The 26,942-nt window shown below is 52.9% G+C and overlaps 8 protein-coding genes across 9 annotated transcripts; 5 read left to right on the top strand and 3 right to left on the bottom strand.

Annotated features, from left to right (window-relative positions):
* The first annotated feature begins 4 nt into the window (after window positions 1-4).
* NCU07550 (triosephosphate isomerase) lies at window positions 5-1,810 on the top strand. The gene is made up of 4 exons (XM_953970.3): window positions 5-428; window positions 579-649; window positions 745-1,353; window positions 1,417-1,810. Exons 1-4 carry the CDS (start codon window positions 391-393, stop codon window positions 1,443-1,445), a joined length of 747 nt encoding a protein of 248 aa, XP_959063.1. The 5' UTR covers window positions 5-390; the 3' UTR covers window positions 1,446-1,810.
* Window positions 1,530-2,965, bottom strand: NCU07549 (mitochondrial 54S ribosomal protein MRPL51). Its single transcript, XM_953969.2, has 3 exons — window positions 2,743-2,965; window positions 2,576-2,658; window positions 1,530-2,273 (listed from the first exon to the last, which is right to left on the bottom strand). The coding sequence occupies exons 1-3, from the start codon at window positions 2,782-2,784 to the stop codon at window positions 1,982-1,984; spliced, it is 417 nt and encodes a 138-aa protein (XP_959062.1). The 5' UTR covers window positions 2,785-2,965; the 3' UTR covers window positions 1,530-1,981.
* A 150-nt stretch (window positions 2,966-3,115) lies between these two features.
* On the top strand, window positions 3,116-6,024 carry NCU07548 (hypothetical protein). The gene is made up of 4 exons (XM_953968.2): window positions 3,116-3,726; window positions 3,833-3,960; window positions 4,047-4,152; window positions 4,419-6,024. Exons 1-4 carry the CDS (start codon window positions 3,465-3,467, stop codon window positions 5,168-5,170), a joined length of 1,248 nt encoding a protein of 415 aa, XP_959061.1. The 5' UTR covers window positions 3,116-3,464; the 3' UTR covers window positions 5,171-6,024.
* A 1,495-nt stretch (window positions 6,025-7,519) lies between these two features.
* Window positions 7,520-9,002, bottom strand: NCU07547 (mRNA turnover protein MRT4). Its single transcript, XM_953967.2, has 2 exons — window positions 8,577-9,002; window positions 7,520-8,482 (listed from the first exon to the last, which is right to left on the bottom strand). Exons 1-2 carry the CDS (start codon window positions 8,765-8,767, stop codon window positions 7,915-7,917), a joined length of 759 nt encoding a protein of 252 aa, XP_959060.1. The 5' UTR covers window positions 8,768-9,002; the 3' UTR covers window positions 7,520-7,914.
* Window positions 9,003-12,133: 3,131 nt separating this feature from the next.
* On the top strand, window positions 12,134-16,958 carry NCU07546 (multidrug resistance protein MDR). Its single transcript, XM_953966.3, has 2 exons — window positions 12,134-14,898; window positions 14,954-16,958. Exons 1-2 carry the CDS (start codon window positions 12,518-12,520, stop codon window positions 16,584-16,586), a joined length of 4,014 nt encoding a protein of 1,337 aa, XP_959059.2. The 5' UTR covers window positions 12,134-12,517; the 3' UTR covers window positions 16,587-16,958.
* Window positions 16,959-17,272: 314 nt separating this feature from the next.
* On the top strand, window positions 17,273-19,376 carry NCU07545 (DUF1183 domain-containing protein). Its single transcript, XM_953965.2, has 2 exons — window positions 17,273-18,073; window positions 18,329-19,376. Exons 1-2 carry the CDS (start codon window positions 17,930-17,932, stop codon window positions 19,256-19,258), a joined length of 1,074 nt encoding a protein of 357 aa, XP_959058.1. The 5' UTR covers window positions 17,273-17,929; the 3' UTR covers window positions 19,259-19,376.
* NCU07544 lies at window positions 19,314-23,566 on the bottom strand. 2 transcript variants are annotated; one of them, XM_011395635.1, is made up of 5 exons: window positions 22,593-23,566; window positions 22,224-22,312; window positions 22,017-22,160; window positions 20,283-21,959; window positions 19,314-20,220 (listed from the first exon to the last, which is right to left on the bottom strand). In XM_011395635.1, exons 3-5 carry the CDS (start codon window positions 22,128-22,130, stop codon window positions 20,047-20,049), a joined length of 1,965 nt encoding a protein of 654 aa, XP_011393937.1. In that variant the 5' UTR covers window positions 22,131-22,160; window positions 22,224-22,312; window positions 22,593-23,566; the 3' UTR covers window positions 19,314-20,046. The 2 variants fall into 2 exon arrangements, with proteins under 2 accessions (XP_011393937.1, XP_011393936.1); XM_011395634.1 differs by lacking the exon at window positions 22,224-22,312.
* A 308-nt stretch (window positions 23,567-23,874) lies between these two features.
* On the top strand, window positions 23,875-26,935 carry NCU07543 (hypothetical protein). Its single transcript, XM_953963.2, has one exon. It carries the CDS (start codon window positions 24,266-24,268, stop codon window positions 26,552-26,554), a length of 2,289 nt encoding a protein of 762 aa, XP_959056.1. The 5' UTR covers window positions 23,875-24,265; the 3' UTR covers window positions 26,555-26,935.
* The last annotated feature ends 7 nt before the right edge of the window (window positions 26,936-26,942 follow it).

A 26,942-nucleotide genomic window follows, 5' to 3' on the forward strand; every position in this document is an offset into this window, starting at 1 on the left:
TCCCACCCGCCAAGCAACCATTCACACACGAAAACCTCGAGGGACAACAGCCAGCTCCGGGTCGGGAATCGCAATGTGTGACAGGCTCACTCCGTCTGGCGCCCCCGAACTGCCTCTAGGTAGGTCTGCAGATGATAATCCACTTTTACGTCTGATGCCTCCGCCCTAGTGTAGTAGCTAGTCTTCTGAGTCCCGACCACCCCTCCTCCAGCGGTACACTACATAGAGGTACCCTATCCCCACTTCGTCCTGTCCCATCTCGAGCTCTGTTTCCAACTTCCACTCCAACAACAACAACATCATCATCACAACTTTGCCATCTGCTTCTGCTTCCAGCAACCCCCTAGATACCCCCTTTTTTAGTACTACCAAACCAACAAATCGCCCAAAATGGCTCGCAAGTTCTTCGTCGGCGGCAACTTCAAGATGTGCGTTAATTCTCATCCGAGAGCTGAGGGGAGCTTTCCCCAACACTTTTACCCCGCCATTACCATCATCATCATAGCACCCCGTCATATGTCAACGAAAACCCCGCGGTAATGACTCGGCCAGCTAACTAAACAAACCCCTATTTCCAGGAACGGGACCCGTAAGGATCTCAAGGCCATCGTTGACAACCTTAACAACGCCCAATTGGACCCTAACGCCGGTATGTCTGCAACGCCAGGACAAAAAAAAAAAAAAAAAAAAAGACAGGGTGGAATTAGCAGTACACTGCTCAAATGCTGATCAGAACATAAACAGAGGTCGTGATCGCCCCTCCCGCTCTCTACCTTGACTTCGTCAAGCAGAACCTCCAGAAGCCCAACGTTGAGGTTGCCGCTCAGAACGTCTTCAACAAGCCCAACGGCGCCTTCACCGGCGAGATCAGCGCCACGCAGCTCCTGGATCTCGGCGTCAAGTGGGTCATTCTCGGCCACTCTGAGCGCCGCAACGAGCTCGGCGAGTCGGACGAGTTCATTGCCTCCAAGACCAAGTACGCCCTCGACAACGGCATCTCGGTCATCTGGTGCTGCGGCGAGTCCAAGGACACGCGCCAGGCCGGCGAGACCATCAAGTTCGTCGAGAACCAGCTCGCCGCTCTCGCCAAGGAGATCAACGACTGGAAGAACGTCGTTATCGCGTACGAGCCCATCTGGGCCATTGGCACCGGCCTCGTCGCCACCAAGGAGCAGGCCCAGGAGGTGCACGCCGCCATCCGCAGCTGGCTCAAGCAGAACGTCAGCGACAAGGTTGCTGAGGAGACCCGCATCCTCTACGGTGGCTCTGTCAACGCCAAGAACTGCAAGGACCTTGCCAAGGAGCAGGACATTGACGGTTTCCTTGTTGGCGGTGCCAGCTTGAAGCCCGAGTGTAAGTACTACCTGCCATTGTTGCAACGAGAGGAAGAAAGATGGCTAACATGATATGATGCAGTCGTGGACATCATCAACGCCAACCTGTAAATTACTTGCCCATAAAAAGTTATAGCTTTGCTACAGCCGCAATCATATAGGCTGGGAAATGGTGTTGAGGACACGGCGAAAATATAAAATAGTTAAATGTCCTGATTTTGTTCGATTTGGGATTGAAGAACGTAGTTTCGCTTCATGTAGCCCGTTCATGACTTCTGTGACACCAGATACCGCAACTCCGCGGCTCCTCCATTCGCTCTTAGATGTTCATCCCAAGTTCCAATATCAACAGTCAACCACCAAGCACCAGAAGATAATGTCAGATTCTTTGGAACTGGGGCAACTCATCATGGGAACTCGATAGCTCTGGAAGGACTTGATCACAACCATATAGCCAAACCGAAACCCTTGATACATCCAGAAACCCTTTTCATGTCCTCAATTCATATTCATACATTCAACATGGTATATACAATCCACCTGGTACTGAACCGAGCCAACACCGGCCGAGCACCAAATCCAGCCCAGCACCGATCCAGTCCATTCCAGCACCAGCACCAGCACCTGCTCCTCCCCCTTTTTCCGCTTTATACAGCCATACCCTGCCCATGGTAAGGCGACCAGACACCTCTGACACTGGGGTTCGTGCTGGTGACGGGCTTCTTGAACTTCTGGGGCTTCTCGCCGCTCGCGTCGCGGAGGAGCTCGGCCTTCTTGAGGATCTCGAGCGGCTCCATGTTGCGCACGCAAATGGCCTTGGTGCGCCCGTTGATGTAGTGGCCCATGAGGATCGGGTGCTTGGCGGGCCGGGGAGAGACGACGAACTCGATTTGCGGGTTGGCGGCGGCGAATTTGGGGAGGAGGGATTTGATGAAGCCGCTAGATGGAGGAAGAAGTAAGTGTTAGTGAAAGAGTCTGTCTGCTGAGGTCGCGAAGGGAGACTGGAGGGATAAGGAGGGACGAGGAGGGACGAGGAGGGACGAGGAGGGACGAGGAGGGACGAGAAAAAGGGTATGTAGTGGTGGATGGATGGATGGATGGATGGTCGGGGACGGCGGGATGGTCTCGAGATCTTGGGAGGATGTCGGTTTGGTTGGACGTGTAGAGGTATTGGTATATGTGAAAGATGTTCGATCGGGAATGAGGTTGCGATGTCCATATTCGAAGAATCCTAAACGTACTTCATGCCCCGGGAGCTGCCGGCCCAGTCACTGTAGTGGATGTCCAACTTCTTGCACTGCAAGACGAATGCGCCGACGCCATTCTAGATACAAAACAATCAACGATTAGCATTCTTTTTTTTCTGAAAATTAAAGTTTTTAGTTGCTCAGGCTGCGGTCTAACTTACACGGCCGGCAGAGGAGATCTGCGTCAATGCTTTTACCGTCATTGTTGTGATGCTCTTCTTCTTCTTCTTCTTCGCCGCCGTCCTCGCCTTGCAACAAGTCCGAGTCCACCAGGGTTCATGATCCGGAGGGCGGGTGCGACTTGAACTTCTGCCAGACTCCCGCCCCGTCGCGCGCCGGCACGGCACTGGGGGTGGGGGACCCGCCCAACTGCAAAAGCGGTTGGCAGAATCAATTTCACGCGATTGCACTCCTCCTTGGGTGTGTGCGTAGTGATAACGAAGACGACCTAAGGGTGCACGGTCCCTCTTTCGCACTCAGTCGTTCGGTGGTCGAGCGCGCGAGAAAGCTGCCCAGCAAGAGCTCCAGTCGCTGCGAGGCTGCCAGGCAGTGGACGACACAACACCAGACAGGGCCCTTTGCTGCTCCCGCCTCCCACCCTCTGTCTCTCGTCTTCAGCTGTCCAAGCAAAGTCGCGAAAATGCGGGTTTGACCTTTCTCGCAAACCGACAACACCACATTATCGCCATCACAAGAATTGGCAAACAGTAACAGCGTTCAGCCTTATTGAACTGTTCTCGCCCGGCTTTCCGAACAGTGGATCAAACGCCAGACGACCTACATTTCCTGGTTTCCGACATATCGATTTCATAATTCGACGACAGATAAGATCAACAAAAAAACACCACTTGACCAGCTACAACAGCGACAACGTGAAGCGACAATGACAGACCGGCTCCCGCCTAACCTCCTCGCACTCTTTGCGCCCCGGCCACCTCTGCGCTGGGTGCCGCCCTGCGATGTTGCTCCCGAAGAGCGCAAGTCGGCCTTCATCACCCCCGTTGCCGACTTCCTTCCTGCCATGCAGGCCTACGAGCAAGAATACGAGTACCATCCCACCGAGAGCTGGCTGGAGGCGCGCGACCGCAAGAAGCGCGAGAAGAAGGAAGCTTTGGAGAAGCTGTTGACCGAGGGTCCCAAGAATTGTACGCGGCAAACCCCCAACGTTACGCGCAGTTGTGCTCGCTACTCCTTTACTTGATCATGATCTTGCTGTCGTGCGGCTTGCTAACCGATGGCGTTTATCTGTAGACAACCCTAATGACGATCCCAACATCAGAGGAGATGCTTTCAAGACGTTGATAGTAGCGCGTCTTGACTACCGTGCTGATGAACAGGATCTCGAGCGCGAGTTTAGCCGCTACGGTCCTATCGAGCGTGTGAGTTTGCAAACCCCCCCTCCTCCTATATCATGATTTCACAGCTATGTGTGTGTTAATTGACAAGAACTGACACCAAAAAACAGATCCGTATCATCAGAGATACCCACGCCGATGAGAACCCAAACAAGAAGAAAAAGCCCCATCGTGGCTATGCTTTTGTCGTTTTCGAACGCGAAAAGGACATGAGAGGTAATGACCAGCCCCCCTTGACCCCCCCCCCCCCCCTCTTCTTGACATTCAACCAGCACACACAGACAAGGAAACGCCCGCTGTCGGTGCTTTTCTGTAAGCCCACAACCAGGACTCGAATGGCCCTCAAGCTTGCCTGTCCTGCGGAAACTTTTTCGTCTTCCCTCTATCCATTCATCTTCCACGTCGTATACCTTAAAGGTAGTATTGTTTCTTCATGGTAAGGCCTTACTGACACCTGCGCCTGTGGCGCATGCGCAATCCAGCTGCTCTAGATGGCTGTGATGGCGCCCGTATTAAGGATCGCCGCATCAAGGTCGATGTAGAGAGAGGCCGCACGGTTAAGGGATGGAAACCTCGTCGTCTCGGTGGCGGCCTTGGTGGTCGTGGTTACACCAAGGCAATGCCCGCTAGGCCCATGGGTCCCGGTGGATTTGGCGGTCCCGGTGGCTTCCGCGGTGGTGGTTTTGGTGGCGGATTTAGAGGACGCGACCGCGGCTTCAGGGGTGGTGGCGGCCCCGGCGGCGGCTTTGGAGGTGGTGATCGCTTCGGTGGACGTAGCGGTGGCGGCGGTTTTGGTGGCGGACGTGACGGCGGCCGTGGCTTCGGCGGCCCAGGTGGCAGCAGTTTCTCGCCTCCGTCTAATGCTCCCAATGGTCCCGGTGGTGGCTTCGGCGGCCGTGACCGTGACAGTCATCGTGACAGGGACCGCGATCGCGACAGCCGCAGGGACGGTCCTAGCGGAAGCAGCGGTGGGTACGGTGGGCGTGATGGCGGTCGCTCATATGATGACAGATCTGGCGGCGGAGGTTTCCGCGGCGGCGAACGCAACGCTCGGCAGACTGGCAGCAACATGGAGCCCATCAGGCCTAGAGAACCCGGAGCCCCAAGGGAATCCAGAGACGGTGGGTATCACGGTGGCCGCGACTACGACAGGCCCAGAGATCACGACGACTCATCCAGGAAACGCGGATACGACGGCGGATACGAAGACCCCAGGAAGTTGCGGCGCTACTAGACATGATGGCTGCGAAACAGCATTGACAGACCTCCTAAGCAACAACAACATACTGGTCCGGTTTGTCTCGTGGTGGGTATCATCAGCCCCCTCTCACTGCTCTCAAGTTTCCACTCAGTATTATTCTTCCCTTTTCCTTCGACGATAAGGGTAAGCCACGATGATCACTTCTCACGTGTCATACTTGACTATGGACCGTGTCAACTATCCACGACCAGAAGAATAGTGGGAGGTATCCATGTTCGAGACACTTGGACGTCCAAAGCGGATGTGATTATCTTTTCCGGTGGCTAAGGTAACCGCGTCATAAGGATCCAAAGAGCAATGGTTTGCATGCTCATCAGCCCAAGTCCGAATGGCAATCCGTCCGGCCTTCCGTTCCATCGGTCTGTCAGTCACATCAGTCCAAAGACAACTGGAGGTCTAGAACTCCAGGTGGCACTGGTGAGAGATTTCGTCAACGCATGCACGGTGGTGTGGCACCCGTCGCATACAACCTTGGCAACTTAGGACAGTACACTCAAAAGCGTTCCGCCATTGTCTTTTCGGGAGTAACAAGACATCAATCAGCATCCGTTGCAGGAAGCTAAAATCGAGGTAAAAAGAACGAAAGCCAGTTGCTTTCCGCGCTTTCGATTCCATGTCTTCTCGCCTTTTTCTCTCTTTTTTTTCCTTCTTCACTTGTATCATATCAAGTTTTTTTTGTTTAGCCCGTGTACTGTTGAATCAAAACAAAGGAGTAAAAGCACGGGTGGGTAGGTAGGAAAAGAACCAAAAATGACATTGTTAGCGTAAAAGGTATGAAGTTGGTAAGCGCCGGTTGTAGCTCTGGATTTCTGAACTGTAGCTTCATCATGTTTGGCTCTCTGAGTCCCAACCATTTGAGAAGTGGGCGGCGTACTAGCTGGGTGTAGACCGAGAGGGATGATCGAGACACCTCTAGCATAACCCCGGAGCACAACCAGAAAACTTGTGCGTTTATCAAACTTCGAGTAAGGGATGACAACTGACGGGTTTGGGAACGTGATCGTGTTCTTTGAGTTTCGGCTCATGAATACCTACCTCTTGGTAGTCAACCCGAACTCTACGGGCACGAGTAGTCTCGATGTCTTTGCTTTCTTGCTTCAGTTTGCTCTCCTGACTTTATGAAAATTCAGACCAGCCCCATCCATCATCACAGCTAAGATTATCATCGACGCTTACATTCGTAAGTATCCTGACGGGAGCTATTTCACCATGCTGTAAATAACAACGACAAGCTTGGGACTTTCACCAATTCCCAACCCAAACAGAAAGGATGGAAGCCTCGGTGTACCATCCTCGGTACCCACCAACCACGCAAGTGAAAAAAACGCCAGACCAGGTCTGTTCAGGCCCAGATATCACAACCACGAAACTCTTTCTCTCTCAGAGGAGCAACGACCTATTAACACTAACTATTTCCGAGACATTTCCAAAATATAAAAAGGCCACCGGTATGAAAGCCGGTATAATACATAGAGGTAGGTAGAGTAGATAAAGAAGAAGGACGAAGACAATAAACTGACAAGAAGAAGAGGAAGAAGTGTGTTTGATTTAATTGTTATCCACTCGGATACCGGGAGTCGAACTAACTCGGGCTTGGCTGTTGAGAAAGGCAGATACTTTCTTTCTTTCTTTTTCTTTTTCTCTCTTTTTTTTTCTTTTTCTTCTTTCTTTCTTTTCTTCTTCTTTTTTTTCTTTTTTTCTTCTTTTCTTTCGTAGCGTGGAGGAAATTGATGTTACCGCTACAACGTACTTGATTTTGGAGAAAGGGGAAGGGAACGGGTTCCAGACTTCCTTGCTTGTTTGCTTGTTGGAGGAGGGCGGGTGGGAGATGGGGGGTTATACATCAGCCTTTTGCATATCCTAAAGACTGAATGAATTTGACCTGGTTTCATTTCGCTTTTGAGCGAGAAGAAGAAGAAGAAGAGGAAGAAACTTGGTGTCCGATGTCAACATGGAAAGGGCCTTGAAAAACTATTCTAGAATTGGTAAGTTTGTGTAGTGGAATGCGGAGATGATGATGATGATGCATGTCAGGTTCGAAAATTGTATTGCCTTCTTACATCTCTGCTAGCTCTTCGAGCACTCTGTGGTTGGGTTATTCTACTCTTTCAATTCTTATTTTTGACGTTTGAGGAAAATTGTCATAGGGCTTGGTGGTTCCGTGATATTGCAAGTAAATACTGCGCACATTCGAGTTTTGTTGTATAGACACAACTTTGTCCTTCTCTTTGGTAATGGTTTGGCGGACTTGATCATTCGTTATACCAGCCGTGCCACAACGATGAACATCACAAGAAGTCAGCATCACATACAGGACATTGTCTTTGAAGCCTTTTTCTATTCGTGAGCCTTTGCCCCCTCCTATCTCTTAAGACGCCTGGTAATACATAAACTAAGATGACCGGTTGTTTTATGTTCCCCAAAAGAAGAAGTTCCATACAAAGATGGTATCATCGTAAACCTTTCCCTATGTAAAAACACGGAAACAAGCCAAGTAGTAAAAAAACGAGAAATAATGACGTTTGCAAAAATTTTGACCGGTCCCCTCCCCACACCCTCTTGTTGGGTCCCTCGATGTTGCGTTATTGTAAGTTGAAGGGAGTTCCCCTTCTCGTACGGCAGATTTCTTGATATCATGAACCTTTCCAACCGCTTCGTCAAGTGCAACCACATACACACCGTCCCTCTTTTCAGGGTATCATTCATGAACACATCCCTTACTCGTCATCCTCCTCCATCTCCTCAGCACCAGCCTCACCAGGCTTCTCCAACTCGGTAACCTCCCCGCTCGCCGCGCTCCAGTAGGCCAGCAGCTTGACACGGAACTCACTCAAGCAGATGCTGAACAGCTTCAGCAGCCTCGTCTGCCTGGAATCCAGCGTCTCGCCCTCCTTGCAGATAACGTAATCGTCACCCTCGCCGGCCTCGTCACCCAGGCAGACCTTGCCCTTGACCATGCGGGTGGGCATGCCCAGGCGGCGGAGCTCGGGCTCGAGCGTGTGGGAGACGGGCACGTCGTGCTCGGCGGGGACCTCGCCACCGGTGGAGTACAAGGGACCGGAGGGGATGGTGATGGTTCGCGTGGCGACGGAGCCGGCGCGCGCAAAGTCGACTTGTGTCAGGTTGACGAAGTAGTCCTTGATTTCCGAGGGGTCGCGGTTGGTGAAGATGAGGCCGACGGAGCCGGACAGGTACTTGGAGAGCTTGTCGAGCCCGTCGGCTTGGGCGTCCTCGGGGGTGGTGCCGAGAGCGCGGGCGGTGAGCTTGGTCTTGCCGAAGAAGATGCTGTAGCACGGGAAGAAGAAGTGTTAGTCAATGATTGCGATTGCGATTGGATTCGGCTACTGAGTAGGAAGAAGGTGGACAATAACAAACATACCGGCAGTCGTTCAGCTCCTTTCTGACATCCTTCAGGTAGTTGTTGCGCATGTTATCGATGCTGAAGACGAAGCAGTGCTGGTAGTTGGGGATGCATTCTCGGATGTTCTCAAAGAGCTTCTCCTTTTGTTCGCGGTTCTTCTTGGTGACCTGGGTGAGGTTGTACACCTTCGCTCTCTTGGACTTGGGCATCTTGACGGTATGTGTGGGTGGTTATGGATGTAAAGATTACAAGAGATGAAGCGCACAATAACAATGCCGATACAGAGACAGAACTATGGTGGCAAAGAAAAGATGGTTGTTGGTGGTGTAGATTGGTTTTGGTTATGACAACTACCCAAATGAATCAAGAGTGGAAGTGGAATGGAAGGATCAGAATCACCAATTGATACGCAGACAGACGGGACGGGAGCCTCTGCCGTGCCGGCGGTGCTGTGGTGCAGTCGCCTATCGCTGACTTTTGTTTTTTTTCTGCCGCGCGAAACTTTTGGGCGGTGAGCCATTGATAGGCTTTCCCCCACAATTGATTTTGGCAGGCCCCACCCAAATGGACTGCGGCCAGCCTACCCCACCTTGAACTGTGCAGCCAGCATCCCTGTTGTTGTGTTTCCCCTGGTGTATCGACGTTGTTTGGAGATTCGTTTTTGATCGTTTCCCTCCCAACTTTTGACATTTGCTTGACTTCTTCTATCGATAATCACGATAGACATGAATTGCACTTATGTTGCTTTCCTTTTCCATGTCTCCAACAAACAATCATAGGTCTAATGGAAACGCGCACCTCGATAGTCGACAACTCACAAGACTCATCCTCTGTTGTCCTCGGGCCTATGTAGCTCGCCTGCAGTCATTTGCGCCTGTTGCTTGGACACCAAAGCCCTTCCTGAAGAGGTTGACCTGGGAATTACCATATCGAAAGCATTCAAACAAGTTCCGTGGATTCAGCTCACTTATCCCGGCAAATTGGACAGTGTGAAAACAGCGCGTGTTCGGTTAACCTTCGCCATGGGCTCACTTCCTCAGGTTTCACGAATGATGACTCCCTCCCGTTTGTCTGACGGATATACGGGAGAATGTGTGAGCTAATCTGGAGCAACCGGTATTGGCGTTTCGTCCCGCGGCTTCACAACGACGGTCAGGCCGTTGAAGACAAGACACCCGGTGGTTGCCATCAAACGACACGCCCTTGGACAGTACACGAATGTCAAGACGAAAAGAAGACGAGCCCCTCCTTTGATGTCAAGTGATGCTGCCAAGGGCACCTGAATTCATTGCGTGAGAAGATGAGATGCTGTCGGGAACGCAACCGGCCACCGATGGACATGATGATTTGTCGCAGTGTGATGTCAAGCCAAGTGTAGGGCTTAGTGCAAATCCGGGGAACGGGTTAAAACAACATAGGTACGTACCGACTTGAACGGCACGCAGCTAATGAAAAGTGTCTTGGTTTGGCCGATAAGGTAAGACAATAGATAAACAAGCTCGCACTTGGTGCGCCAATCGGTCGTTTCCTCTCGGATTTAAGACTGAGAAGAGTTTGGAAGCTGCCAGAGAACTAAAGTCCCCCCAATCTTGACGGCGAGAGGTCTTTTTGATCGGTCGGTGGGTTGCACGCCGTGTGAGCCCAGCCACGCGGCAACCGCAATTTTGCCTATCCCTTTTTACCATAAGCCGCCCCAATTCGACTGCCGGATCCTCACTTGTGTTGCGTGAGTCATTCGCCGCGAAAACGAAAAGCTTTTACATAGTCTAAAGGTATACTGGTAGTGTACATACACTACAGAACCGGCGGGGTGGGGTTCAGATTAAAGTTGAAGTTGAACAGAGATTGGAGGCGCAGAACCATGTCAACAACAAGGTCCCCATGCCGGTGGCCTGGACCGTTTGGCCGATTGTTTGCTGGGCATGGAAAAGGCATCGGCCAGCAATGGGGACCGAACACCGACGATCCAGCAGACGGCAGCTTCTGGAATGTTTACAGCCAGCAGAGTATCGCTTATGATTGCCAGTCTTGGGTTGGCTTTGGCGATTCGGCGAAATTGGTAGCGGGTCGCATGCGGTGAAGTTGGATGACCGAGTCCGAACACGTATGTAGTGTACATAGTCATACGCGGAACCTGGTTGCCTGGCGAGAAAGGCTTCGGTGATGATTATGTTTCGGTGGTAGATCTGCAATTGTACTCCACCTGAAATGACAGCTGCATAGGCCGCCTTTTTCATCTTGAATCATACGCATTACACTAGAGGTGCGCTACAGATTCAACCCTTCAAAATCTGTTAGTGCAAGACCTGCAGCAGGCATGAGATGTCGGCGGTTCTATTGGTCCAGAGCAAGCCAGATCTGGGTTGAAGGTGTCCCACCACGCACACACATTGTTGAAGCGTGCTTCAACTATGCAGAGGAGGTGGATGACTTTCACAGTCTGGGGGTTCCTGAACCCACATCCACCGGAGCGGCCTGTTGAAGGACGGTTCGTCTACAGCCAGGTTTCTTTGTTGAAGTTTCTCAGCCTCTCATTGGTCAAAAGCGTGGCACGACCCTACAACTGGTCAGGGCGTCTTGCCAAGCCATACTATGATTGGCTACTTCACAGACAGTGTCGACGACAGTCCACGCTAAAATACACTGGGTCCTTCCGTTTTTGAAATCCTTCACTATATCGCCTATCGATAAGGTTATCGTCGTCCTCCCTCATGGAAGCCATCCGAATGAGGAACGGTACAAGAGATGGAGATAACCACGCTTCAACGAATACAGCGGGCGTTGCTTGAACTAGGGATCCAGCATCGCATCGGTGTCTGAAAACTATTTTACCCAAAACTCAGAAGAAGCTCCTTACATGTACCGATCTTGGGACTTTTACAGGGGCGAACTTTTCTTGCGCAGGACGCTCAGCCACGCAGAGGCAATGCCATGCGTTTGAGACAGAAGGCGTTAACACCGAAGCAAGTGCAAAACGCACTGCGGGATGAACAATATGTTATGCAGCATCCGGCCCCCTAAATAGTAGCCTCAACGCTAGATTAGATGAGGCATGGGGAAAGGATGAAATTCAGGGACCAGCAGCTCCACCCCGTCCAGCCAGGGGGAAACTGGAGATACCTTAAAATGTTGTTGTTTAGAGCCGACGAGTTTTTCTGTTACCTCCGGGATAGCCAGGCTTTATTCAGTGGGTCAGAGCCCCAGGGAAAGGGAGCCGATACGGGCCGTATAGAGAGAGACATGATTGGTGAAGCAGAGAGATGATGGAGGGCACTGAAGGTACCCATCGGTCGGTCGGTCGGGATCTTGACAGTGCCTATCGTCGGTTTGGGTTTGGTTTGCTGTGCACACTAGTGTATGTACCTAGCGTAGGTATTGCCCGTCCCACGAAACTGGGGGCTCTCGGACTCTTGAATGATACCGCAGTGTACAGTATCTCCCGTCGGGGTGAGTTGGACCGGACGGGGAGGGTTGGGGGCACTTTCCTTTTGCGGCCTGGCCGTCCGCGTATGTAATCGATTCAATCGATTCAATCGATTCCTTCGACTTGTCGCCGACAGCCAAGAAGTGGTAACAATCAGATTACTTCTACCTGCTTCATCCCATCTCCTTGTCTGTTTTCTCTCCCTCCCCCTCTCTCTCTTATATAAGCCGCCTTTATCCAGACACTGAAGCTAGCCCCTCGAGGATCTCAATCCTTGGCTTAGTTCTGTCTTCCCTCCCTTCTCTTATCTCAACCTCTCCCCATCGTGCCTCGTGGCTCCCGTCCCCACCCCCACTTCACCTCGACAAAAAGTACGTACCAGGTACATCACCATCAAACCAAAACTAGCCGAGTCGACAAGAGAGACGAGGCTTCAATATCATCCATCGACCACTCGATACCAGACTCTTCCATCATATAGCCAAGCTCGCTTTACTTGGTCACTGCAGTTACTCCCCCGCAAAGCCCCGTCAACATGGCGGCGGGTAGCCTTTCCGAAAAGGAGGGAGAACCTTCGGCCCTCCCCGTCTCCAGCCATGGCGGTTCCACCAAGGGGGATACCATCCACAAACCCGATCCTCTTAGTCTCGAAAAGGCCGACACACAGGTCGTCTCGCCAAAGAAGTCGCTCGACGATGACCCCTACAAACACCTCCCCGAGAGGGAAGCCAAGATCCTCAAGGAGCAGGTCTTCACTCCCGACGTCAAGGTTGGCATTGCAACCCTCTACCGCTATGCCACGCGCAACGATCTGCTCATCATTGCTGTCTCGGCCATCTGCGCCATCGCTGCTGGTGCTGCCCTGCCGCTCATGACCGTCATCTTCGGTAACCTTCAGGGTACTTTCCAAAACTACTTCGCGGGGGTCACCACCTACGATGACTTCACCGACGAGTTGGCCCGCTTGGTCCTTTACTTTGTCTATCTGGCCATTGGCGAGTTCGTCACCATGTACATCACCACCGTCGGCTTCATCTACTCTGGAGAGCACATCAGTGGAAAGATTCGTGAGCACTACCTCGAGAGCTGCATGAGGCAGAACATTGGCTTCTTCGATAAGCTTGGCGCTGGTGAGGTCACCACGCGCATCACTGCCGACACCAACTTGATCCAGGAAGGCATTTCCGAAAAGGTCGGCTTGACGCTCCAGGCTCTTGCCACCTTCATTGCCGCCTTTGTCATTGGATTCGTCAGCTTCTGGAAGCTTACCCTCATCCTCTTGAGTACCGTTGTCGCCTTGACCCTTGTCATGGGCGGTGGTTCTCAGTTCATCATCAAGTTCTCCAAGCAAAACATCGCCGCTTACGCCGAAGGTGGCTCGGTTGCCGATGAAGTCATCAGCAGTGTTCGCAATGCCATCGCTTTTGGCACTCAGGACCGCCTGGCTCGTCGGTACGATGCTCATCTTACTCGCGCCGAGCACTTTGGCTTCAGGCTCAAGGGCTCCATTGGTGTCATGGTTGCCGGCATGATGACGGTGCTGTATCTGAACTACGGCTTGGCCTTCTGGCAGGGTTCCCGCTTCCTTCTTAGCGGTGACACCGAGCTTCGCAAGATCCTGACTGTTATGATGAGTGTGATGATAGGAGCTTTCAACCTCGGTAACATTGCCCCGAACCTGCAGGCTTTTGTCACCGCCTTGGGTGCTGCTGCTAAGATCTACAACACCATCGACCGTGAGTCTCCCATCGACTCCTCCAGCGAAGAGGGTGGCAAGCTCGAGAATGTCGTCGGTACCATCCGTTTGGAGAACATCAAGCATATCTACCCCTCCCGACCTGATGTTGTTGTCATGGAGGACGTCAGCCTCGTTATCCCTGCTGGCAAGACCACTGCCCTTGTCGGAGCTTCGGGCAGTGGCAAGTCAACCATCGTCGGCTTGGTCGAAAGGTTCTATAAGCCCATTGAAGGAAAGGTTTACCTCGATGATGTCGATATTTCAACCCTCAATGTGCGTTGGTTGCGCCAGCAAATCGCCCTTGTGTCCCAGGAACCGACCCTCTTCGCTTGCACTATCTACGACAACATTCGCCATGGCTTGATCGGTACAAAGTGGGAGTCTGAGTCCGAGGAGCAGCAGCGCGAGCGTATCTATGAGGCTGCCCGAAAAGCCAACGCGCACGACTTTATTACCAGTCTTCCCGAGGGTTATGAGACCAATGTTGGCGAGCGTGGCTTCTTGCTCAGTGGTGGCCAGAAACAGCGTATTGCTATTGCCCGTGCTATTGTATCCGACCCCAAGATCCTGTTGCTCGATGAGGCCACTTCTGCTCTCGACACCAAGAGTGAAGGCGTCGTCCAGGCCGCTCTCGAAGTCGCCGCTGAAGGTCGCACTACTATCACGATTGCCCACCGCCTGTCTACCATCAAGGATGCCCACAATATCGTTGTCATGGCCCAGGGTCGCATCGTCGAACAGGGCACCCACGCTGAATTGCTCGCGAAGCGCGGCGCTTACTACAAGCTCGTCACTGCCCAGGCTATTGCAGCTGTCAATGAGATGACGGCTGAAGAAGAGGCGGCGCTTGATCAGCAGGAGGAAGCGGCTCTTATCCGCAAGGCGACCCGGAACAGCCAAAAGGAAGGAGGAGCTGCCGGCTATGTGGAGGATCCCGAAGATAACATTGCCGAAAAATTGGACCGCAGCAAGTCGCAACAGAGCGTCAGTTCCGTTGCTATTGCCGCACGCAAGAAGGAAGAGCCCAAGGAGTACGGCCTGTGGACACTCATCAAGCTTATTGCTAGCTTCAACAAGAAGGAGTGGCACATGATGCTCGTCGGTATCTTCTTCTCGGCCATCTGCGGTGCCGGTAACCCTACTCAGGCTGTCTTCTTTGCCAAGCTTATCAGCTCTCTGTAAGTTGCTGTCCCCCAAACTGTCTTGCTTGGCAAAATCACTAACCGATCATAGGTCTCGCCCCATTGTCAACGAAGAAATTAGAGCCTCCATCAAGTCGGATGCCTCCTTCTGGTGTCTGATGTACCTCATGCTTGCTCTTGTGCAGTGCCTCGCCTTCTCCGTCCAGGGCTGGCTCTTTGCCAAGTGCAGCGAGCGTTTGATCCACAGAGTTCGCGACATGGCTTTCCGCTCCTTCCTTCGCCAGGATGTCGAGTTCTTTGACCGGGATGAAAACTCGGCGGGTGCGCTCACTTCGTTCCTGAGCACCGAAACCACGCACGTTGCCGGTCTGTCTGGTGTCACCCTCGGTACAATCATCATGGTCCTGACTACGCTCATTGCCGCTTGCACTGTCGCTTTGGCCTTGGGCTGGAAGCTTGCCCTTGTGTGCATTGCCACCATCCCCATCCTTCTCGGCTGTGGCTTCTATCGCTTCTGGATGATTGCTCACTATCAGCGCCGCGCCAAGAGCGCTTATGCTGGATCTGCCAGCTACGCTTCCGAGGCCATCACGGCCATGCGTACTGTCGCTTCCTTGACTCGTGAGCAGGACGTTCTTCAGCATTACAAGGACTCACTGGCCAAGCAACAGCATGCCAGCTTGATCTCGGTTCTCAAGTCCAGTCTTCTCTTTGCTGCTTCCAACTCTCTCATGTTCCTTGCTTTTGCCTTGGGTTTCTGGTACGGTGGTACTTTGATTGCCAAGCACGAGTATGACATGTTCACCTTCTTCATTGTGTTTTCGTCGGTTATTTTTGGTGCCCAGTCTGCCGGTTCCGTCTTCAGCTTTGCTCCCGATATGGGTAAGGCCACCGAGGCCGCTCGTGACCTCAAGGAGCTCTTTGACCGCAAGCCGACTGTCGATACCTGGTCGAACGAAGGTGACTTGATCAAGCAGGTTGATGGTACCATTGAGTTCCGCGATGTTCATTTCCGTTACCCGACTAGGCCCGAGCAACCCGTCCTCCGTGGTCTCAACCTGTCCATCCAGCCTGGTCAATATGTCGCTCTTGTAGGAGCTTCTGGATGCGGCAAGTCCACGACCATTGCCCTTTTGGAAAGGTTCTATGACCCTCTTAGCGGCGGCATCTTTATCGACGGACGCGAAATCAGCAGCCTCAATGTCAACGAATACCGCAGCTTCATTGCCCTCGTCTCACAGGAACCGACTTTGTACCAGGGTACCGTCCGCGAGAACATCATCCTCGGAGCCAACAACGACGTCACGGATGAGCAGATCAAGTTCGCCTGCCAGGAAGCCAACATTTATGACTTTATCATGTCTCTCCCCGATGGCATGAACACCTTGGTCGGTTCCAAGGGTGCATTGCTCTCGGGTGGCCAGAAGCAGCGTATCGCTATCGCCCGCGCGCTGATCCGCGATCCCAAGATTCTGTTGCTCGATGAGGCGACGTCGGCTCTGGATTCTGAGTCGGAGCACGTTGTGCAGGCGGCGTTGGATAAGGCTGCCAAGGGTAGAACTACCATTGCGGTTGCGCATCGTCTCAGCACGATTCAGAAGGCGGACATCATCTATGTGTTTGACCAGGGCAGGATTGTTGAGCAGGGTACGCATTCGGAGTTGATGAAGAAGAATGGCAGGTATGCAGAGTTGGTTAACCTGCAGAGTCTGGAGAAGCATTAAGCGGGGATGAAGACCAAAAAGTTGAAAAGTTTAATTTTTTCTTCTTTTTTTTTTTTTTTTTTTGCATTTGGCAAGGCGTTATATTAGAGGGATAATCTCACCACTCTATTGTGGAAGATGCTGGAATTGGTCATTAAAATTTTATACATGGCAAGAATGAGGTTAGTTGGGATATATCAGAGCTGACGATATCTTCAGCGATGGGAGACACGACTGGCGGATTGTTGCACATGTTAGACGATACCACTGTATGTATGTACGTACGTATTATTAATGGCTAGTATGGTTGATGGATGAGGGGGATGTTGAAAAAGAATAGACACCACTCACATAATATCAACATCTTTTGGTATTACAATAATGTACACGAAGCCTGTGTTTGAGTAAGTGATGCCAAAGATGCCTGTGAATGTCTCCGAATCCCATATCACAAGTATTAACACCTGATTATGCATTTACCAGCGAAAACTGTTATAAGCACTCGTGATTGCCACCACCATCACCCTAAGAGCGGGGCTAGTTTCCCCCTTAGTGCAGACCTGTCACTTTAGCGCTGCGGGACCCGCCCAGTAGCCGCCATTACCGCCACTTTGGGTCGCTTTGCTCCACCCACTGTCACTGAGGAGGGGTCACCAGGGGCCGCGGGGGGCAACGTCATGGGGGGTTTCTTTCATCTTTTCCATTCCCGCTTTCCATCGGTCCCTTCGTCAATCGCCATTATAAGTCTAGACTGGTTCGTTTTACACACAGCCTCATTCACAAACGGGGTGGACAAGTGTCCTTTTGTAGCGGTGGTTTTGTATGTACGCTGCACTCGAACGGATTTCCACCGATTTATATGCAAGTCCGGGTGCGACTTGAGAAAGACGCTCAGACCCTTGCTCTCGCATCCATCACTTCATATTTGACTGGATGACATTTCTCCCTCTTACATCTTCCTCGCAGCATCGCCTACATACATACATACATACATATATATACTTGTCCCCTACCTACCTAAACTTGACATCAGCCCCAGGCTGGACTGGCTGGGCATCAACGGGCTTTTGTCATTCTTCCTCTTTCGTTTTTATCGAGCATCAACAAACTCCGTCAGCTCGACACATCTACATACCTCTACCTTTACTGTATCCGAGTCGCATCATTTCCGCCTGCTGTGAATATATACATACTACCTACTTACCCCTACGATTCCACTCGACGTATTTGTCAAGCAATCACTCTTCACGCGCGTCGAATCTGGACCGGACTAGAAAACCCGACAACATTAATTACATTCAACAACATCCAGACACCAACCGAACCAGACCCGAAACTGAAGTGAAGCGAAACATAAGACAACGATGCGCCTCCTCGATCCATCATCATCATCATCGTTGGTGGGAGTAGCAGCGCTCCTCTTTTTATCTTCGCTACTACCCAACGGTCTCAACGGTGCAGAAGCAGCAAAGTCGGGTAAAGCTAAGGATGCGGTTTTGCTTTCTAATGTATGTCTTTCCCTTCCCTTTCCCTTTCCCCCCCCATTCCCCTTTACCCTAGGTACCTTTACCATCCCCTCTCTTAATTCTCCGTCCCTTCTCCTCCTTTCATTCTTGTTTCCCACCACCATCATCATCACCACCACCACCACCATCATCACCACTCCCATCTACCCCCCCTTACCTTTCCCTCCTTCCTCCCATCCCCATCCCCATCCCACTCTACATCCCAGTCCTAAAAAAAAGCTAACAATCCCCCACCAGATCCGCTCCCTAACCCTCCTTCCCAACTCCAAAACCACCGGCCGCCGCCTCCCCCCCATCCCCCAACTGAAATGCACCTCCTCCCGCACCCTCTGCGCCCTCGCCTCCCCGCACATCTCCCTCATGCGCTGCGTAAACCAAGGCCCCCGCTACGACAAGGAAGACATCCAATGGTCTTGCACCGTTCCCTCCTTACCTACTACTCTCCAGCTGGGCTCCACGGACGTGATTTGCGAAGGGTATGATGGCCCCGAAGACGACTATGTCTTGAAGGGTAGTTGTGGGGTTGAGTATACCCTTGCGTTGACGGAGGAGGGGAGGAGGAAGTATGGACATGGAAATGGAAATGGAAATGGAAATGGGGGATGGGAAGAAGGGGAAGAAGGGGAAAACAAGTGGGCGGGGTATTTGTTTGGGGTGTTGTTTGTGGGTGTGTTGGGATGGATCGTGTATAGTGCTTGTGTGCAGGCTGGTGGTGTGAATCGAGGGGTTCCTGGGGCGGAGGGACAGAGGAGAGGGTGGGGAGGAGGAGGAGGAGGAGGAGGACCTGGTGGAGGAGGGGATTGGAATGATCCGCCGCCACCGTACCCTGGATCCAATGGATATGGCAACAAGCCGAGTGGAAGTCAGCAGCAATCGGGACAGCAACAGCAGCAGCAGCAAGGATGGAGACCAGGGTTCTGGTCGGGACTAGCGGGTGGTGCGGCGGCTGGGTATCTAGCTGGACAGAGGGGAAGGGGGAGAGAAGAGTATGATAATCGCAATAGGGGGTATAATTACGGAAGCACATGGGGTTCGTCGTCGGGGTCGAGGAACAGGAGTTGGGGATCGTCTTCTTCGTCACGGAGCTATTCGGGTGGGGATAACGGTGGCAGTTCAGGGACGACGACTCATGAAAGTACCGGGTTCGGATCGACGAGTCGCCGCTAAATATTCAGGGATGGCTTGGTTGGATGAATGATAATAATGTATTCACATACTGACGCCACAAACCAAATACATACATACACGATGCAGAAAGGGTAACGACATAATGTTTGCGCGAGCGTATAATGATTCTTTGGAAATTATACAAAGGCTTGCTCTGAAAAACAAATCAGAGTTTAAATGGCTTTCATGTTCCGTCTCCATTCCATTCCATTTCACCCCATCCCATCCCGTTCGGTATCACATATAGACGCCATCCCCGTCACGTCCATGATCCCATAGTGTTGTTGTACATCAAAGCAATTGGATGCTGATCGCTACCCCCCAAGACGCCGATAAAACCATTTATTGGATGTACTTCTTTCCTTCTATTCCAGTACCTAACATGACACACCCTTCGTTCCAAATAGCTTAAGATCCTTGGTCGAGGCATGGAGAGCTGGTTGTGGATGGATGGCTGTTGAGGACGTCGCCCAGGGTCCACCAGCCTCATGTTGCGAACGCGGCCCATGTTGTCTGAGTTCCTCCTGTCCGAAATTTGTCCTTCAACCCATCTCCGAACGTTTCTCTCGACAGAAACCGGTTGTCAAAATAATATCATCCGAGCTCCTCGGACCCCATATAAACTTTTCCGTTGTAAAGTGTTCGGGTAGAGCGTACCGATCGATAATAGCTTGGTAATACTCCAAAAATCTGACATTATCAAATATACCTTCCTCCTCTTAACGTTGCCGTTTACGGAGCCATTTGCTGACCCTTCTCTGCCGAACCCCTCCCACCAAATCATCCCATTACAAATGAGCAGGCATGGCGTCAGATCGATCGAACGCCTTGTTGCAGCTTGGGCATTTTCGCATCCGGTTCGCCAGTCGGTTATCGACACACTCGTTGCAGAATACATGCCCGCATCCCTTGAGTATCGTGTTCTTGAAGTTGCTCCTGCATACGGAACAAAGGACCAAGTTCTATAGAAGTAGCAGGTTAGTCTATAATCCCAGATCCAAACTCTCTCCAAATCCCCACTTACCCTCAGCATTTCCTCCTCCTCAGTCGAGTTGGACTGGCACTTTGTCTTCCACTTGTCGCGTTCCGAGCTAACTTTGTCGAGGCGCACCTTGAGCTTCTCCGCCTCTTGCTCCTTGTCTATCGCCTTCTCCTTCAGTTCCCTGCCTGCCGTGTCCTTGGATTTCACAAGATTTTGCAGGTTTTCAATCTGCGACTTTACCGAATCTGCCCGCCGAGTGGCCTCGGAACTCAAGGATTCCAGCTTCTTGCTCTCCGTCACAATAGTTATGTTGGACTGCTTCAGATCCGCAATCTGCTTCTCCAAAGTGGTGATGAGTGCTCGGTGCTGTGTCTCGACATCCTTAAGCTGAGAAATGATCTCGGAGCTCTTGCTGTTCTGTCCGCGCAATGTCCGTATCTCGGCTATCCGAATGTCCATGTCTTTGCGCGCCGCAAAGTACTTCTGGTCTGCTTTGCTCTTTTCCGCTGTGAGAATAGCAACCCGCTCCTCCAGAGCAGTGAAATCCATCACCTTCTTATGGGCGATACCCATAGCCTTCCTATATGACTTCTCGAGTGCTGGAAGCTCCTTGTTGATCGCCTCGTAATCCCGCTCCAACTTGGCAAACTTCTCACGGAGCTCTTCAGCCGAGAGAGTGCTTAAATCATCCGTCGGGGCGGCCTTGGCTACATCTTCCGTTGGTCTTAACCTCTCAAGTTCGGATTCTAGTTGGGTTACGCGATCTGTCATGGCCTCAACAAGCTCATTCAGGTGAGCGGATGCTGTCTTTTCCTGTTCCTGGCTTGCCTTGCGCATTGCAAGTTCAGCAAGAAGTTCATCCCTTGCGGAGCGGATCCTAGTGAGATCCTGGTCCTTTTGTTGTATCTGGTCCTCCAGGTCTGACGTGAGAGCCTGGGCTTCTTGTTCCAGGGTGGCACGGTACGATGTTCGTTCGGCCCGCAGCTTCTCGGCGTCTTCCCGGAACTGCTTGTTGACGGCCTCCAGGTTGTTGATGCGCTTGATGAGATCCTCGTTTTGAGCCTTGAACTGCTTGAATACGTCGGTCCGGGCATAATCTTCCTCGGAAATGCCCTCCTTCTTGATCTTGAAACTGGCATTTTCTTCTTGCAAGGTCTTGATTTCGGCAAGAAGAGATTCAATCTGTTCTTTTTGCTTGTTGGCCACGGCAATGGCTTCCTTGTATTTGGTCTTGTACTCGGCGCCGTCGCCGTTTTCCGCAATTGAACTTGTGCCATTTTCGTCATTTGTGGTTTGTCGCGTTGTCGAGTTGGCCAGTGCCTGCTGTTCCAATTTTTGGACTTGGGCACTTCTAACCCTATCGAGCTTCCGTTCCGCCTTGATCACTTTGAGCGTCGCGGTATCATATTGTTCGGAGAGCGTCGCATTTTCGGCCTGGAGTCTGTCGATTTTCACTGCTAGTTCCTTTTGATTTGCCAGCAAAGACTTCACCTGTGCTTCCAATTGCGCCACATCGGGCTTGACCTCGCCCCGGGAACTGGCGAGCTTGTTGAGTAGCGACTCGACCTTGAGAATGACGGGTTTCTTGATGTCGTCCAAATGTTGGCGGAATTCCTTGCTGTCCTTAAAGGCGAGGCTCGATACCCAATTGGAGTCTACGGGCTTGAGGGCTATGGATTTGAGGGACCCTTCGACAATCAACTCTAGCTCTTGAGTCAACTGGGGGGTTGTCAGCGCGCTTTGTCGTGTGGAGATATGAGTGGGGCCGAGACATACCTGCGATAGCCAGTACTTGATAACCCGCAAATGATCATCGTGAAAAGCCGCGCTTTTCTCGGCTTCTTGTAGACGGTGTTCTAGGTCGACCTTTGACCGCTTGTACTCGAGCATCTGCCGGTAAATGGCACCTTTTTGATATTCCTGCGCATTGTAACCAGTCAGCCAAGCCGTCGCCTCCAAGCCCGTGAAAGGAGATTCATGTACACCGTGGGCGAGTCAAGGAGCGTGGTATTTGGGAGTAGGCAGGGTCAAGGCATTGCATGATGAAGAGGGAATCCTGGGAGCCGGGCGTGCTGTTGCCAGCAAGCCGCGCATTAGCAAGGGTCGAGGAGAGTACCCCAACAAAAACATCGCGGTGAGGGTCATCAGGAGGTTGGCCGACACGTAAGATGCTATCTAAAGCGGACGCGACTGCGGTGGATGGCAAGCGGCGTCGAGGGGCTGAGAGGATAGGACACGCCGGACGGCGTGGAGGATGTGAGGGGCTAGGCTTGGATGTGGTGATACGGGGAAGGGCGAGAAAGGAGGGGGTGGGTGGGTATGAAGCGGTAGCCGACAATTTGTGGAACTTACCTCAATCCAAGCCTCTTCCCTTGAATCGTTGGAGTCGTCCTTGGACTTGCTGGTGCCGTTGACAGCCTGTCGCTTGCTAGGAGGGGCAACGTCGTCCGCGTTGGCGGCGGGTCTCTTCCTGTCCTCCATCTTGACGGTGGTAGGACGAGGCACAGCGGAGGGAGAGGTGGCAACCGGCATGAGGTGAGGCGCTGGAGGGAGCGGACCGGGAACTCAGTTGTCGGCGCGGGCGGCGGAGGGCGAAAGCGCGAGCGAAGGACCAAGGCCAGAAACCAAGCAGCAGCAGGCAGAAGAAAAGAGGTTGAAAGGAAAAGCGCGGTCGGCAATGGAGAGCAAGAACGGAAGGCGAGAGCAGCCAGCCGGGCGTGCGTGCGTGCGTGCGTGCGTGCGTGCGTGTGTGCGATGAAAGACGTGGTGGTCTCTGTAATGGTTGACCTCTCTTACCGCCACTGCATACGGGGTGTGGATGACTCGTTCTCCGTCGTCGATGAGGGCGTCAACGGATGCGGAGGGGCGTGTCGGCGACGACGATGTGATGGGTTTGTGGGTGAGCTGGGTGGGTGGGTGGGTGGGTGGTGAAGTTGGACGGACAGACCCGGTGCGCAGACTTGGTGGAAAAAAGACAGTCACGGCTCGCTGCCAAAAAGGAGCGTGCGGGTTCCAGTCTTGAACAAAGTGTCGGAGGATGGAAAGTGTGGAAAGGACGGAGCAGCACCTGAGGCAGGTCGAAGAACGTGACTGGAGAGCCGAGCCGGACGGGCTCCAGTTTGACCCAGCCTAGATAGGTACTTAGAGTAGAGAACTTAAGTTGAGAGGGACCAGCGCAGCAAGCCGCAACGGACAGGCCGCCGAGGTGTCGAGGTTAGGTAAGTAGGGTAATTGAATACAATGGGTCGATGAATTACTGTTCTCTGGTTAGTCCCGCGTCTTCCATCTGTTTGTCTGTGACGAGGAAGGGCGGGAGCAATGGCCTGGAGGAGGAATCAAGTCTGTCAGTCTGCAACTGCAACCTTTCCACATTCTCAACACCTTCGTTCCTTCGCTCATCGGCCGCTGCTGGACACAAAAAGTGGGTCTTTGAACGGGAGCGCAAAGCTGGAGATGGACTGGCGGCGAACCCGCCCGCCAGACCGACAGAATCCACTCTCTCGCCCTTTGGATGCGTCACGCTAAGCCTCTTTCAGCTTTTGGTTGGCCAGCGGTGCCTTTATCGCACTTTACACTACAAGTACTGCGTAGATTCCTCCCATGCCACTGGCCGATGTGAACTGGTACCAGACTACCCGGAGCCAGTGGCCCAGTGCACCACCACCACCGGCCGGGACTGGACCACCCACCCACCCCGCCCATCTTTTTTCCCATCACCACTTTATCAGTCAACAATCAATTAGGCGGGTAACCTCTCGCGCGTCTGTCTTTCAGTCGCTATGTGCAGCAATTGACTCCCTTGGCCGCGCGCTATCCTCGATCTTCAAACCTCACGGTTTTCTGGACACACACCAAACCAATTCGATACCCGCCAGAACAAAGTCGCATCGCTTGAGGCTCATCATAACCCTACCATACATAGTCTTTGTTTATCGTCGGCAGCCTTGTGTGGGCCATGCTCACCAAAACATCGACGCCTCCCCTTCTCTGTAGTTGATTCCCGGTAGTCGCCGACTATTCTCCAGATGCTCAAGAAACCGGGCTTCGGCCCCAAGGTCAAACCCAAGGTGGTTGCTCGTCGCAACGCGCCTCCTTCAGCAAAATCCACCGATTCAACTCCCGCCCCGACCGAGTCGACAACCTCACAACCTACCACAGCTGCCGCCACTCCCACAGCCGAGTCCGGTCCCTCGACCCGTCAGGTGTCGCCGGCTTCAGCTTCAGCTCAGCCTACACCCCCTGCAACTCTCGCAAGCGATACGGTCCCCGAGAAGGAGTCTTCGAGTGTTGCCAAACCGGTTTCCAGAGATGCCGCTCCAACGGACAAGCAAGCACAACCTGCCACGATCTCAGCTACAGCTTCTGTTCTAGCTCCGGCGCCAACTCCAGCCCCTACCGCAACGGCGAGTACCCCCGTGGAAAAGCCAGTAGAGAAACCAGTTGAGAAGCCAGCCGAGAAACCGACAAGCGAAAAGAGTTCGAATGCGACGACCGCGACCGAGAATCCGAAAGCAGCGGCACCAAGACAGACACCTTCCAAAGCCAGGGGTACACCGGCGGCGGTCATTACTCCGACCATCATCGAAATCACAAGGCCCAGAGGCAGAAGCTCCGTGGCGACATCAGAAATCATAGCACAATCTCCATCCAGAGCTACACGCCCGACACCTACTGCCGATCCTTCAAGTACCACGTCCTCGGCCACCCCCAGTGGAACCTCGTCTACAGAGGCAGCTTCAACGCGTTCCAGCACAGATACTACACAGCCGGTTACCCAGTCCGAGAGCTCTGCTGAGAGTCGAGCAGAGTCAAGTGCCGAGGCAACGGCTGCACCAACCACCAAAACTACCAAGAAGGCGCCCGTACCAAGGGCACCACGGGCTCCTCGAAAGCGCAAGGCGGACGCAACAGTCGATGAAGAGGGCAACGATGAAGCCGTAGCCGAAGCCGAAGCGGCAGCACCACCTCCCAAGAAGCGAACGCGGACAACAAAGAAAACAGCGGCTGAGCCGAGTGCCGATGGAGAGGAAGCGGCTGAAGCTGAAGGTGAAGCCGCAGTACCAGCTCCCAGGAAGCGAGCTCCTCGAAAACGTAAGACGGATGCAGCAACCGGCGAAGGCGAAGCGGATAACGGTGAAGCCGAAGGTGTAGCAGCAGCAGCGGCTCCCAAGAAGCGCGCACGGACAAGGAAATCGGCAGCCGAGCCGAGCGTTGAGGGAGAAGACAGCCAGGAAGCAGCACCCAAGCCGAAGCGGGTGCGGAAGCCAAGAAAGCCCAGGACAGAGTCAAACAACATCGATCCAGCTCTGTTGGGCGACGAGGAGCAAAATGAAGAAGCTCAAGCCAACACCAAGAAGGGCAGGCAACAGCGCGAAGCTACCCCCGAAAATGCCGAGCAAGTGCAGATCGACCGCACCCAGCTAACCATGGCCGAGCTGGCCAAGGACCTGCACATCGGCAAGAAATTCAGTCTACACGATGAGCTCGCCGAGCGCGAGCGCGCCAAACGACAGAAATACTACGAAAAGCGCAAGAAGCAAAAGCGCGGCGAGACCGCTGACGGTGACGGCGACAATGCCGACGGCGGCGCCAGCGGCGAACAATCCGCCTCCGGCACCCCCGCTCCCGGCGGAACCTCTGCTACCAACCCCGCTGCGTCCTCCCGGCCCGCCGCCGCCATCGACGAGCCCCCCCTAGTCGACTCGTCCGTCGGCGCCGTCGGCGAGCAGTATATCATGATCGACGGCGAAATCCGCCTCAACGAGCGCTCGCTCCAAGTCGACCGCCACGCAGCCGTCGACCAAGCCAACTACGAAGTGCAAGAAGAAAACGACTTTACGCACTTAACCACATCAGCCACCTACCTCCGCCGCAACATGAAACCAGGCCAATGGTCCGACGAAGAAACCGACAAGTTTTACTCGGCTTTGACCATGTTCGGCACCGATTTCGAAACCATTGCTCGCCTATTTAAGGACAAGACGCGCAAGCACATCAAGCTGAAATTCAACCGCGAGGAGCGCGCCGATCCGGATCGCATCCAAAAGGCGCTGGTGGGCGAGAGAACGGTCATGATTGACATTGAGCAGTACCAGCGCGACACAGGGCAAGAGTTTGAGACGGCCGAGAAGATTTATGAGGAGCAAAGAAAGGCCGAGGAGGAGTTTGAGGCGCGGCAAAAGGCGATTGAGGATGCCAAAGCCGAAGAGGAGCGGAAGAAGGCCGAGTTGCTGTTTGGGAAGGATGGACAGGGTGGGGTGGCGGGGGGCAAGAAGAGGAGGGGGAAGAAGGCGAGGCCGGAACCGACTTGGTAGACGGATGGATTGAGTTGATGAGGTGAGGTGTTGTGAAAGATTAGAGATGAGTTCGTGCAAGTCTGGTGTTACAAGGGAATAAGGGGGAGGATATAGGTGTCTATCGAAGGAAGAGACTTGATTGCTGTTTCACACTGGCATCGATAGTTACTGATTTCATATGGTTGCGGACTAGGAGAGAGAGACGGACAGGAACAAATGACAAAGTCACGGGATAGGTGTGGCACGGAAACAGATAAAGGCTTTTACCATCAGGGATCAAATAGGTTTTATATACCCATCAACCGGAGGGGCACTTAGTTAGGTATGGAAATAGGGAAGGGAAAAACAAATGGAGACACACAAAAAAAAAGGGTTCTTGATCATACTACTTGTATGCGGACGGTTT

This window comes from Neurospora crassa, linkage group III (assembly GCF_000182925.2).
Source record: "Neurospora crassa OR74A linkage group III, whole genome shotgun sequence".
In the NCBI taxonomy this organism is placed as follows: Eukaryota; Fungi; Ascomycota; class Sordariomycetes; order Sordariales; family Sordariaceae; genus Neurospora; species Neurospora crassa.